The 14,838-nt window shown below is 42.5% G+C and overlaps 1 protein-coding gene across 3 annotated transcripts in view; it reads right to left on the reverse strand.

Moving 5' to 3' along the window:
- Nucleotides 1–14,838, reverse strand: part of AMOT (angiomotin) — a 63,629-nt gene that overhangs the window by 12,878 nt on the left and 35,913 nt on the right. For all 3 annotated transcript variants that reach the window (XM_047764816.1, XM_047764815.1, XM_047764817.1), the window contains 2 exons: nucleotides 1,272–1,421; nucleotides 339–529 (listed from right to left, as the gene is read on the reverse strand). In XM_047764816.1, the coding sequence (XP_047620772.1) occupies nucleotides 339–529; nucleotides 1,272–1,421 (341 nt within the window). The remainder of the gene's footprint in view (nucleotides 1–338; nucleotides 530–1,271; nucleotides 1,422–14,838) is intronic.

Below are 14,838 nucleotides of genomic sequence, written 5' to 3' on the forward strand. Positions count from 1 at the left end.
GGCTCTGGGGAAGGAAGTGTGCAAATGTTTGGTTGATCCCATTCGCAATTCTTCTGGCTCTTGAGGAAAGCCCAACTATGATTCCAGGAAGTTCAGAAGTCACTTTAATTTTCAGATCCCTGACCCTCCGACCCCACAGTCGTTCAGGCACTCCATAACCAGAGGAAAACAAAGAAACAAACAAAAACCCAACTACACACTTAAGAAGAAACTGAGAAACAAGAACTGGAACATTACGGCAGAGAAAATGCTGGAAAAAAACTCTTAATCAGTCACTTTTCTGTTGTCCTCACCACCCATGTCCTTCAAGCAGTGACTCTACCTGGTCAGCTACTCACCTCTGGGCAGCTACGGTCGCTGCAGCATCCAGAGCAAAATGTCTCATCACGTTCTCCTCCAAATACTTCTGCTCCCACTTAGTCATATCGGCTTCCAGGGCCAGGATCCTCTCCTCCTTCTCACGAAGCAGCTCCATCAGGGCAGCGGCATTGTATTCTGAAACGTTGGTGGGCTGAGAGTTGCCCTGGCGCTGTCGGAAGAGATGCCGGGACCCCTCAGGTTAGTGAGAGAAGAATCGTGGTGGCCAAGTTCCACTTGAAGAGCCCTCAGTCTTGTGAAGAATTACTGCCCAAGCCCTTGCAGTTTGGATTCTGATTCAGGGGCAAGGGGAATTCAGATGTCCTCCTAAGGCCACAAGACTTTCTATCTTGGGCTTGCGTTTGGGACTCCCTTGACCATGAAATGGGCCTACCATATCAAAGTGTCATGCTGCCTAGAAAGTGGGTCAGTGGTTTCAAAATCACTATCCCTGCCTGCCAGCATGGTTTAGCATAGAAACGGAAATGAAAAATCTAGGAGTTGGTCTCAACATTGCCCCTAAACCTGTTGTGTGACCTTAAATGAGTCATGCAACCTTTCCTGGGTCTTGACTTTCTCTCATCTAAAAGTGAGGAGGTATATGGCCAAATGATTCTAAAGACTATTTTCAACCTAAAATGTCCAGGAGTCTATTTTAGAGCATCCTCACTTCTTATAGGGTCTACTCTTTCTGGGGTTCCTATGAAAACCCCAAGAGCAAGGTAAGAGGCATTAAGGATTTTGCTGCCATAGGAAGCTAAGGAAGCAGACTTTGTGTTTATAATTGGGATGCACTATGGAGTAAGATCAGTTGGGGCCAATAACCTAAAGATGAGCAAGAGTGTGCTTCTGGCTTTCCTGTCAGACACCATCTGAGAAAGTAGCAATCGGGAGCAATTTTAAGTTCCTCCTACCTGCTGGATTCGAAGGGATTCCAGTTCTCTCTCCAGTCGTGTCCGGAGACGGTGCTCCAGCTGCTCACGTTTCTCACATGCTGCCTGCAGCTGTACAAGAGCCTGCTGCATCTTTTCCACTTTATCGACATACACTTGCTTCTTTTTCAGCTGCAAATCCAGGTTTGGAGAGTTCCAAAAGGGAAGGAAAGGGAACAACAGGGTCAGTTATACAGCCCCCAAATCCAGTCTTGGGTTTAGATCTCTCTGTGTCCAGCTCCAGAAAAGAATGAATGGCAAGAAGGTCCTTCATGATGAGTAGCAGGCTTCCTTATATTTATCATATAGAGAAAGTCACAAAGGGTAGGGATTAGGAGCTCCTTTTCCACCTCTCCCTCCTTCCCCATCTTTGTGTCTGCCCCAGATCTGTTCTTTTCTTTCTTTCTTTCTTTTTTTTTTTTTTTTTCCCTTTTCTAGGGCCACTTCCCACAGCATATGGAGGTTCCCAGGCTAGGGGTCGAATTGGAGCTGTAGCCACTGGCCTATGCCAGAGCCACAGCAACTTGGGATCCGAGCTGAGTCTGCAACCTACACCACAGCTCACGGCAATGCTGGATCCTTAACCCACTGAGCGAGGCCAGGGATCGAACCCGCAACCTCATGGTTCCTAGTCGGATTCATTAACCACTGCGCCATGACGGGAACTCCCCCTAGGTCTGTTTCTATCAGTAGTATCTGTCTTAGATGGCAAGCTCTTAGGATTCCCATTTACGGATGTGGATGTCCTCACCTCTGCTCTTCTTCACTCTGAACTGGAATACTCTGAGAGAATGCGTATCTTATTTTGGTCATGATAGTAGAGGAATGCTGAAAAAATAAAAGAGGGCCTCTCTCCAGAGAAAAGAGTTTAATTTGGAATGGAAAGGCAACCTACTCCTCTTTTTTTTTTTTTTTTTTCTTTTGTTAGGGCTAGACCTATGACATATGGAGGTTCCCAGGCTAGGGGATTGAATCGGAGCTGCAGCTGCCAGCCTACACCATAGCAACTCCAGATCTAAGCCGCATCTGCACCCTACACCACAGCTCATGGCAATGCCTGATCTCTGACCCACTGAGTGAGGCCAGAGATGGAACCCGTATCCTCATGGATATTAGTCAGATTTGTTTCCACTGTGCCATAATGGGAACTCCCAGCCTACTGCTCTTTATATAGCTGTCTCCTCTCCAAGAGAGAGAAAAAGGGTAGTCAGCTACTGAAGTTACAAGGAGGCCAGAATTGTCTTTTTGAACTCTACAGTCCTGGTGATTATGCAATATAATCACTGCTCCCCTGGAACGTTTCTGCTCCTCAAAAGCGAAGCTGCCATGCAATGGTTCAAATGTCTTTAGTCTCCTCATTCATCAGCACTGCCTCACTAGTTCTTTATTAAAAGAAACAGGTCTTCTGCGATTTCTACCCCACTCAGGAGCCTGAGGGTATAACAGTGGACTGTAATCTTTCAACTTTCATTTAAACTTTAAAGATATTTAAGACGCAAACTGATGAATCAAATCTAAGTCTAAATGAGAGCAAATATGACTTTTCCTCTTTGCAAACCTATGAACCATACATAGCCAAAAGCAAAGGGAAAAGCAGGTTAGGACTAAGAATTTGACTTGTTTGTACTCTTGTAACTTACGAGGCAAATCCCATCACAGTAAACCACTGACTGCAGTGGAATGAAGGAATGAGGAGGAATTAAAGAGTTTTTACAGAAGGCATACATACCCTCCACACCTAAGAAGAAATGGAAAAGTTCAGCTTTCCCAACTTGATAGTTATGAGCAGAAGATGCTACTCCTAACACTTGTTGGGATGCCCCTCTTGCTAATAAAATCAACTCATGGACTCTTTCTAAAGCAGAAATTCTTCCAAGCTGGTCACATCTGTTATTATCATTTTCATGGAAGCTGAAGCTAGGGATACTTTCACTGTTAGGATTTAAATTTGAGAATCTTGTTGATAACACGGTCAAGAGGAAATTCAAGAATTCAGCTCCATTCTACCATTTCAACAAATTCCCAAACCCTTGAGATACCTAGGTAGATAGCTGCAATGTAAGAGGTTACTTACATTACCTGCATTGCCCACATCCATTAAGCTGGGGTCGAGGACCCAGGACCAACCTGGCTCCCTCATTGCAGAAACCAGGTAACTCTTTCATGGTAATGTGTCCAAATCATGGCTATCTAGAAAGTCCCGTCAGATAGTAATGGTGTGTTCTGATGGGGAAACTCTCTTTGTCTTTAACTGCTTTCTCTCCAAATTAGAATTTGCTGAACTTTCTCTAGGTGGAAGAAAACTGTTATTTTCCTACCAGACTTGTGTTATGCTTTGCCTAGGTGACTAGGAAAACTTTAAAAATGTGTGTTATACTTCTTGACATTTCCTTTCATTCCAAGGCCTAGTTCAATCTAGCCTTGTAAACCAGTTGAGGCAAGTTATGAGTCTAAATGCTTCTATCCATTTAGACATTTTCCTAGGAAATAAAACAAGCAAGAATTGCCACTCGTTTTCTCTCAATAAGCTTAAGCCTTTCTTTCCTGGGATATGTAACTATCTGTAATAATGCTGACTAGGGCAATCAAGACCTTTAGGCCATGGATGCCTTGCCTTCCTATTTGCTAAGCTTTGAATAATTGGAGAGCAGGAAATATCCTCTATCCTTCACCTTTTGGGTTCTATAATCCTTATGAGCTATTTAAAATTGAATGCATTTATTTGTGAATTGCTCTGAAAACCCTAGGGGAGCAGTGCGATGTTAATGCAGAGAATGTTAACTATAATTACCGAGGCTTACAGCAGTTATACCTAAAAGCAATTAAAGTTAGATAGCATGCAGTTCTTGCCTTGATGGTAAAGTACTGCAATGTAAGCTCAGAGAACTGAAAAATAAGCAGCCTAGGGTCAGGTGGATTTCTCCATGCCCAGACTTTCTTGTGAAAGGAACCCTCCAGGTCTTAGTTAAAGCATCCCTAGCAGAAATCACTGAGGCAGGCCTTTGGAAGTGAAAAGCAATAAAGTCACAGAGAGTTTTCTGAGTTGGTGGAAGACTGACAACTTTCACAAAGCAGACCAAGAAGAAGCCCATCATGCTTTGCTACTGGGATAATTTTCCACAAGGTACCCAGGACCACTATTGTTGGCATAATTCTTCTATTTCCTTTAAAAGAAGAAAGCGTGGAGTTCCCATCGTAGCGCAGCGGAAACAAATCCAACTAGGAACCATGGGTTTGCAGGATTGATCCCTGGCCTCGCTCAGTGGGTTAAGGATCTGATGTTGCTGTGAGCTATGGTGTAAGTCAGACACAGCTTGGATCCTGCATTGCTGTGGCTATGGCATAGGCCAGCAGCTGTAGCTCCGACTGGACCCCTAGCCTGGGAACCTCCATATGCCACAGGTGCGGCCCTTAAAAAAAAGGAAAATAAATTAAAAAAATTTTTTTTGAAAAGAAGAGTGCAGCTCACCCATATCAGGATCACCTAGTATGTGCTTAATCCCTAGATAATTTAGGATAAGAAAGGACAAGTGTTGCCTTTTATCAGTGCAGGACCACAGAAAGATGCAATCAACAAAATCAGCTATCCTCTAAGTTAAATATTTTATGTTTTCTAGATCTCATCTATACATAGAAATGAACAAAGGTCTATATGGTTTATAAACTCCTCTACTATACTGGACTTTATATGCTTCACCTTTACTTTCATCATGGTAAATCCCCTTTTCTTTTCTGCCTCTCCTCTATAAACTTATATCCTGTGCTAAGCCTCTCAAATGTTAGATCAGTAATTAGGACATCCTGGGTCCCCAACTTCACTGTCTGATGCCATGAGAAATGTCAGTGGTAGAGTTCCCCATTGTGGCTCAGCGGTAACAAACCCAACTAGTACCCATGAGGACATGGGTTCGATCCCTGGCCCTGTTGAGTGGGTTAAAGGATCCGGCATGGCCATGAGCTGAGGTGTGGGTCACAGACATAGCTCGGATCTGGCATTGCTGTGGCTGTGCCATAGACCGGCAGCTGCACCTCTGATTCCACCCCTAGTCTGGGAGCTTCCATATGTTGCAGATGCGGCCTAAAAAGCAAAAGCAAAAAAAAAAAAAAAAAAAGCAAAAAAAAAAGAAACTCAGTGGTTCCTTGTAGATAAAGAGAGAGACTATATAGTAAAATGGTTAAGGTCATGAACTCTGGCCTCAGGCTACCCAAGTCCAAATCTTGGCTCACTCACTCACTAGGTATGCAACCTGAGGCAAGCTACTTAATCTCCCTGAACTTCCATTTACTCATTCATCAATAACATGGAGATGATGAGAATGTGATATACCTCTAGAAGGATCAAATGAGATAACAAGTGAAGCGCTTATTTAGTAAGAGGATCTGGTATAAAAACTACTCAAGAGCTGTTTTTCTTTTTTAAAGAAAAAGTTCATGCCAAATCACACATGCTCTAGTCTTCTCAACTCTGAACATTCACTCCAGATAGCCTTGACACGGTTCTCATTATCTCACTAAGTAATTATCACATCAATTAAGACATTAAAAACACAGCCATTTGCCCCAGGGAGACATGTAACACCAGGCAAACCCTCCCTGCAACAGAGCTTCAGATATCTTTATAGGGCAAGGCCATTCATTGGAGATATAATTAGAAGTGGGTACTGAGTAGCTCCAAGGACACCATATTCTCTCAAAACTACACAATTTGGAGGGCACCTCGACTTTATGAGAAATACTTTACCTATGGTCAAAGGTACTGTTTCAAGACACTTAGGCAGAGCTCATTCCTCACCACAAATAAACACACACACATACACACACTCTCACATCAGAAATTTCTATCTGACAGCAAACTGAAAGGTAAAGGAACAGGGTGGCAGTCAGGAGACTTAGGTTCCAGTCCTACCTCTGCTGTTAATGGCAATTTGTTTCTCTGTTCACAGTCTCAGAGTCTTCACTTGTGAAAAATGAGGGGCATTTGGGGTACCAGCAAACCGAAATGGTCGGCAGCCATGCCCATTCATTTACATATTGGCTAGGGCTGCCTTCCTGCTATAATGGCAGAGTCGAGCAGTTGCAGCTGCAAAAGAAACTGTAGGGTCCACAAACAAAATATTTATCATCTTGTCCTTTATAGATAAGGCCCCAGTCCTGGGATTTGTTCCAGAGTCCTAGTGTTCTAAGGAGTGCTTCAGAAGCCATGATGATGGGTGAATTGTATCAAATGGCTCCTGTTTTATGTGTTTTATACTGAGGGTTCTACATAAAATTTCATTTCAAAAAAAAAAGATTGTTGTATCTTTGAGTATATATATGAATATTCAGTTGACCCTTGAATAGCACAAGGGTTGTGGGCGCTGACCTTCCCAGAATTCTCATTTCTGTATAGGCACATTCTTGGAGGTAAAAACAAAGTCCTGCCTTAGTTTGTGTGTATGTACCTGTAACAAGACAGAACATATAATGTGTGTCTTCTCCATAGTCCTAGATGATTTATTTTTCTGTCTTCAGTGTTCAAGGAAGTGAAAGTTCACTTGAAAAGTTTCTAAAGCCAAGGTAGTGGCTCAGGTCTAGAGACCAGTGTCCACAGACCCCTACAAAAAGCCAGTCAATCATCATTTAAACCAAAGTCCCTCTGAGTATTCAATGAATGGGGAAATCATTCTATCCATTCAAGTTTTCTTCCCCAATGACAACTTTCAAAACCTGTCAAAGCCCCTCTTCCCTTGCTTTCCCCAATTCTATATTCTCCTAACATGGTTCCTTAAATCATCCCTACTTTCTGTGCTGATCTTTTATTTATTTATTTGTTTGTTTGTTTGTTTATTTTGTTTGTAAGGCCATACCCATGGTATACCTAAGTGCCCAGGCTAGGGGTCAAATCAGAGCTAGAGCTGCTTGTCTATGCCACAGCCACAGCAACTCGGGATACAACCTGTGTCTGCAACCTACACCACAGCTCATGGCAATACCAGATTCTTAACCCACTGAGTGAGACCGGGGATCAAACCTGCGTCCCCATGGATACTAGCCAGCGTCATTACTGCTGAGCCATGATGGGAACTCTGTCCTGATCTTTCAGACCCACCTCCAATTTCATCCCCACCTCCTGCTATACCCCAAAGGTCCAATCTATGGTAGTTTATTCTTTTATCTCTATACTGATGGTTCTTAACCGGGAGTGATTTTACCCCCTGGGAACATTTTGCAATGTGTGGGGACACTTTTGGTTGTTACATCTGAGGGTAGGTTGCTACAGGCATCTTGTGAATAGAAGCCAAGGACACTGCTCAGCACCCAGCAGTGCACAGGACAGTTTCTTCCAAAACCACCACCAAAGAATTATCTGGCCCCAAATGTCACAGACACTGTGGTCGAGAAATCCTGATCTATACTTCAGCACTACTGGAGATTTCCTTCATGCCACAATTCTGACAATTGTTTATATTCAGATTTTCATGTTATGCTCTCTTTAGTCACAGACCTCTAGCCAAGGGCAAGATTTCTCACTCTGACACAATGTTCCCCAGACTACTTTCATCTTTCTCCAAAATGATATCCTTTCAATAGTTTAGTCATTATAAATCATTGATCCTGTTTTTCCAGTCTCCAAATCTTGGAATTATTCTTTCTTCCCTCTTTCTTTTGATAACCCTATCTAAACTCTCACTATTTGTGTGTGTGTGTGTGTGTGTGTGTGTGTGTCTTTTTTCTTTTTTAGGGCCTCATCCACAGCAAATGGAGGTTCCCAGACTAGGGATCTAATCGAAGCTGTAGCCTCTGGCCTACACCACAGCCACAGCAACGTGGGATCCGAGCCGCGTCTGCAACCTGCACCACAACTCACGGCAACGCCGGATCCTTAACCCACTGAACAAGGCCAGGGATGGAACCCGCAACCTCATGATTCCTAGTGGGATTCGTTAACCACTGAGCCACGACACAAACCCCAATGCTCACTATTTTTTAATTCTAACAATTCTCATAGCCTTTCATTTCCTTATATTTCTATAGCCTATATAGTTTTAAGTCCTTATTTCACAAGTAAATTAGTATAATAATCTAATAGAGCTCCTTATTTTCAGTTGCCCTCTCCCAGCTACACAGAAGCTCATAGGCACAGATGAATAGAGCACGTGCACGCGCACGCGCTCACACACAGGCAAAATCAGTCCCATCAGGCATACAGTTGCTGCAACAGACTTCCTCAAGGAGTACATTTTGGCACTGCCTTATTTAAGGACAAAAACAATCTAGTGTTAGCACATCCATTCAACTATATGCCCAAGCTAACTTTATACCTCCCTCTCTCACTTCTTTCGACCAGAGCTATTCTTTCTCATCCATATTTTAAACCACTTGGTGTTTTTCAATTCACCCTCAATCAACTGTCTCACTGTCCCCTGTCCAACCTCGATATGTCTATTAAAATGCCATTATCAATGTTCTAGGCTCCTACTGCCTTATAATTCTACCAGGCCTACTATGTAAATGGTCAACCTTCATATTAGTCTGTTCATTTCTTCATCCTTCCTCACCATATCACTAAACTCACCAGGAGTTCTTCCTAGAATAATCTTACCTGACCTTGATTGCTGCTTTTCCCTAGAGCCTCTTATGTGCACTCTATTAGCAGGCATTTTATAAGATTTTGTTCATGTGAGGCTTCAGTCATTCATTCAACACATATTTACTGAATGCTTATCACATGCCAGGCCCTATTCGCTATCTGAGAACAGCAGTGAATCCATGGGAAGCAAGACAAAGCCCCTGCCCTAATGGAGGGCAGTATCCCATAAGCCGCTTAAGGGTAGAGCCCTTCTATTTTCCTTCATCTTTCTCCTAAGTTCTAGTTCATTCTTCACTACACTCTTAGTTACCAGTTAATATTAAATAACTGTCAAATACGGGAACAAAAGTGAGCAGAGCATAGCTTAGTTATAACATTGAAATGTAAAAACAATAAACACATTCATAAATATATTTACTTTGCTTGGCAAGTCAAGATAAGGGTTTCAAATCATTCTTATTAAGAGATAAGATTTTAAAGGGGAAACATAAAATTGGGAGGAAGAACAGCAGGAAGGCAACTTATTGAAGAATAGGGCAAATACTCTTGAGCTCAATCAATCATGTTTTTCCATTGCACTTCTGCAATAATTTGAACCCATTCCCAAGCATTTGGCAGATCTCTTAACCCCCTTCTGACTCAGGAAAATCTGATCCCTGCAAATGAATACCACGTGATGGCATCTCTTCCCTCCTTCCAACAACTGCAGATGTCTTTCAAATTTACTTTTTAAAGGATGGCTATATACAAAATTACTTCTAGGGCCCCTAAAGCTACCCATTTGTCTCAGCCATCTGTAAGGAAGTGATTTAACCACTAACCTTCTCCACTTATTCACTGGTGGACAAAGCATATTGTGGGATATTTTGGAATTAAGAGATCTGGGTTTTCTTCTAGATTGATTGCTAACTGTACTATCTGTCTGCACTTTTTCCTTTCTTTCTTTCTTTCTTTCTTTCTTTCTTTTTCTTTTTCTTTCTTTTTTGTCTTTATAGGGCCGCACCCATGGCATATGGAGGTTCCCAGGCTAGGGGTCTAATCGGAGCTGTAGCCGCCAGTCTATGCCAGAGCCACAGCAACGCGGGATCTGAGCCGCGTCTGCAACCTACACCACAGCTCACGGCAATGCTGGATCCTTAACCCACTGAGTGAGGCCAGGGATTGAACCCGCCACCTCATGGTTCCTAGTCGGATTTGTTTCCGCTGAGCCATGATGGGAACTCTGCACTTTTGATTTCCTAATCTATTGAAATTTTCAATGTTCATAATGGGGATATATTAAGTATTTGGAAATATTTTCAAAAGGTTAAAAAAGATATGGGGTAGGGATGAACAGGCAGAACATAGAGGATTTTTACGGTGGTGACAATATTCTGTGTGATACCATAATAATGGATCCATTTGTATCCATTATTGTATTGTAATTATATACATTTACCAAACCTATAGAATGTACACTACAAGAGTGAACCCTAATGTAAAGAATGGACTTTGGGTGGTTATGATGTATCAATGAAGGTTCATCAGTTGTAATAAATTTACCACTCTGGGGGGGGGGGAATGTTGGTGATAGACGAGGCTGTGCCTATGTGGTGGCAGGAAGTATATGGGAAGCTTCTCTACCTTTCCCTCAATTTGGGGGAAATGTAAAACTGCCCTAAAAAAATAAAGTCTTAATAAATCATCAAAATATAATTACAGGTAGGTAGAGGGGGTGGACTATTATTATTAGCCAGATGAACACCATATATACACACATTCCAGTGGCTAAAGGACATGGAGATTAATAATACGGGACTAAGTCCAACATCACAGAGGGCATCCTTCATTATATCTGATTTTTTTTTATCTTCCCTTCTATTGCCCAGAACTCCAAACACTCATATTGCCACAAATGTCACAACTGAAGTGTATTTTCTTTGTTCCTCTCCTTTGTACATCTAAGTTATATGTTGTTCCATGAGCCTTTGGTGATTTTCATTTGATTGTATTTGAGTTAGCCTTACCCAGGAGCCCATGGCTCCAAGCAGGAGCTCCGTCTGAAGCAATTTGGTAACACTACCCTGGTATTAGCAAGTTGCCTGTGTCCACTGCCAAGAAGCTGTGGTCCACTGGTGGATATTAAAAGAATTGAAGAGTAAAAAAACCACCTCTAGAAACTTGCTACCAAGGGAATGAAGTTCATTCTGTTAAGGAAACTAAAGAACACTACCCAAGGCTTTCATTTTGGGAATTTCAAAAGCCAGAATCATAGATAAAACTGAGAAAATCAAGTTGTGAGAGGTGGCCCCCACCTCTATTGGGGGTGGGGGCATAATTTCCTATATCGAGTGGAGCAATATACCTACTTCAAAGAAAATATGCTGCCATAAATATGGGAAATATCATCCTTAGATGTAATGCCCTTCAAATAAGTCAATGACACATCAGCAGAATACTCTGGAAGATTCCTGGGTAGATATGTATTTTATCTGAATTGCTATCACCAATACTCTCAATGCACACATAATTCATACCCTCAGATATTACATCACATTTATAATCCATCATAACCACTGTATGAGTTTAACCTATACCAACAAAATCCTACTGTTTGAGGACTGTTTTATATTAGACATAGAAATATCTATGCCTAAAAAACCCTCCTCTAATATTGGGAAAGAAGGAGACTAGTTATTGTGCTGTGTGGACAGGCGTGACAGCAGAAAATTACGTCTCTCTAAAACCAAAAGACAAACCAAATGAGTGGCAAGAGATCTAGAAATAAGAGACAGTGTCAGCCATGAAAAGCAATGATAGAAATGAAGTTAAACAGTATGAATTTAGTTTTGGAGAGTTGAGTGGAGTGGCCAAAGGACTCTGGAAAAATGTGCCACCACTAAGAGTTTTCACTGCCATGTGTAAATCACCACCAGACATTGCAGTTGAGAAAAGGTTAACACTTGGGCCTTCCCCCTCCCCCCCCCCCATCTCTGTGGCTGTCAATCTAGCCTAAAGCCAAAGAACAAGGCTCACTGGCTCTTTCTGCCAGCCCTCCCACATTCCGCTCTATCCCTTCCTGTGCACTCTGCTCTGTAAGCAGCCCACCCGCAGCATCTTCTCTCTTTGATCTTGCCAGAGCCTTTTTCCCACCATCCCTGAAACAATTACCCAAGCAGTGGCTCAGCTCTGGATCATCAGAAGACAGCAGCCAGCCAGAAGCCTGGGCTGGCTTGAACCTTGTGAGTGGATATGCCAGGCATCTGTCGAAACTCTCCAGTGAGGTCAAATTAGTGGGGGGCAGAGGGAGGTCTCTTTGAATGGGAGAATACCATGGTTGCTGTAGGACACAGAGTTCTTTTGACTTGGCGTTTAATGAGCCTCCACTTCAATAGGACCTACGTGTCCCGAAAGATAAAGGCAGGGATGGAAAGGCACCATTTACCTCGGCTGGCTGCCTGCTACATAAGCTGCAGATTGGTGGCAAGACCTGGATCACAGTGAATCACCCCCCCTCCAAAAAAAAAAAAAAAAAAACCAGGTCTATTCTTTAAGAGTGCTATCCCCTTCCTGGCAAGATCCCATACCCCTTTAATGCCAGTGGAGCAGGGTCTGTGAGAGAATCTCTGCTGAACTTGGAAGGGGAAGGAAGTTGTGATTGCAGGAGAAAAGTTCTCTGTAAGCCTGAGGCACCATTTCTGTATGGAGCACAGTGAACGGAAAGCATCATGGGCAAGAGACTGAATAGGCTTAGAAAGATGGAATGGATTTCAGGAGAAGTATCTAAATAAGGATGTTATAAAGAGAAAGACGAATACATGCAGGGGCCTTCAGATCATTAACACAGTCATAATTGCTCCCTGGCCACATTTTTTCTTAAATTATTGAGATATTATTGACTTATTGCATTAGTTTCAGGTGGACAACATAATGATTCAATATATGTATCAACTTGATGATCTTGATGCAATGCAAAAGAGTTAAACTTAAGCGACCTAAGAAAATGCTCTCTAGAAAAGAGGTTTAATTTAGGAGAGTTTTCCTAACTCATATTTGCCCAGCAGACAAGCGAGGTCTTCCCTGGAAGAACCTCTAAGGAAAATTCATGATGCCATATGTAAGCCATAATTAAATTATCTGTTTCTACGAGACATAGGCAGGTATCTGACCTACCTCTCTGCCTTCAAACGTGACCTTACTTGAGCCATCTCCAGCTCACAGAGGGATATATTTTCTATGCATGAATACTGCTCTCGATTTAGAAATGTTCACTTGTTTTGTGAGGGCATCCTAATGAACACTCCTTGCTAGATTAGTCCCAGAGCTACCTACTCACCTTAATTACCTCCCTAATATTCCATACTTAAAAATTTTACCCCAGGAAAAATGAGACCTAACAGGGGTTGAGTCACAGGAAAAAAAAAAAAGAGCAACACTTCAGTTATCAACTCCTGTACTTTAGGATAAGGGAAAGGAATGTTTTCCTTTGAACATTATAGAGAAGATAGGATGAACACCACCCAGGAGCAAACTCAGCTCTGATAGGCTGATAAAACAAGAAGGAAAAAAGGAATCAGTGGATTTTCCCCAAGGTGTGGTTTCAAGCCCCTGTATGTGCTAGAGGTGATTGGGCTTGAGAATCTGGAAGACATCACATGGTGTGCCCCTGCGAGTCCTCAGGGTAGAAGGTTCCCAGCTTGCTCTCCCCATTAAATGTTCCACCTCCTTTAGCAACAGCAACTCAATTTCCCAACAAGGAGACTCCATGCAAAAGAACACATTAGATGAGTAGTAAAAAAATGAACAGTAATTGACAAGCTCATGTGAGATAGCTGGCCACTAACTAGATGCCATCGTGCAATCCTAGCTCAATATTTAGAGCTGCTTCTTTAAATTGTAGATTTACATGTTTTGGAGCCAGGCCTTGGAAAAATGACTAAAAATCTCTGGAATAAATGCCCAGAAAAGCCTCCGAAGTCTGAAGCCAGAAGTATATTTCAGGCAACTGTTTTAGTGAGGGCTGCCCAGTGGGAACTACAGATTCACATCCTCTCCATACATGTATATTATTTCCATGATTAACAACTAGTTACCATTCAGCCCTCAGACACTGCAAACCAAGATGGTTGCAAAGTCATTGCCTCCATTTATCTCCAACTGGATGGGCACGGGTCCTGGAGGGGCAGTGGGGCTGTATATATACATACCCCAATCTCAAAGCAGTCTGGACAAGCTTCACACAGTCTGTTGAAAAAGAGGGGCCCAATGGGTAAAGCATCTTCTTTTCCAAATTAAAAGATGCAGAGGTTACTAAATCTGAACAAGCGCCCACATTTTCTTTTTGGGAGTAGAACCAAAGGATGACTCAGATGGGGAGACAGGCAGCAGGGTCTACGGATTGAAGAGTCATGAGATTCCAGTTTTATTCCTGGCTCTGCCCAAGACCTGTCATGTGACCACCAGCAAGCTACTTTTCAGAGGGTCTCTCAGTTTTCCCTTCTCTAAAAGAATAGTCTTATCCCAGTCCTATAATTGACTCTATGATTTCCTAGCCAAAAAGGAAAGGAAGGGAATTTAGGAGGTGTGGCGAAAGGCTACAGGATGTGCTAAGATCCTGAGACCTCTCACCAGGCATGTACAAGTATCCCTCATTTTCAACAAAACCACTTGACAGTTATTTCTGATCAAGACAACCGATGGAGCCTGATTCTACACAACCTGAAGTTTAACAATTAAACAATTCAGATTAAAGGAACAGGAAGGTATGGACCCATAATACAGCTTCAACATGCATTTTTAACACCCACAAAAGAAACCAAAGGATACGTGTAAGTCAGGAGATCTCTAGGATCTAGAATATTCTTTTTTGTTGTTTGTTTTTAGGGCCACAGGTAGAGCATATAGAAGCTCCCAGGCTAGAGATTGCATCAGAGCTACACTGCCAGCCTACACCACAGCCACAGCAACTTGGGATCCAAGCCATGTCTGTGACCTACATTA

The sequence above is a fragment of the Phacochoerus africanus genome, chromosome X, assembly GCF_016906955.1.
Source record: "Phacochoerus africanus isolate WHEZ1 chromosome X, ROS_Pafr_v1, whole genome shotgun sequence".
In the NCBI taxonomy this organism is placed as follows: Eukaryota; Metazoa; Chordata; class Mammalia; order Artiodactyla; family Suidae; genus Phacochoerus; species Phacochoerus africanus.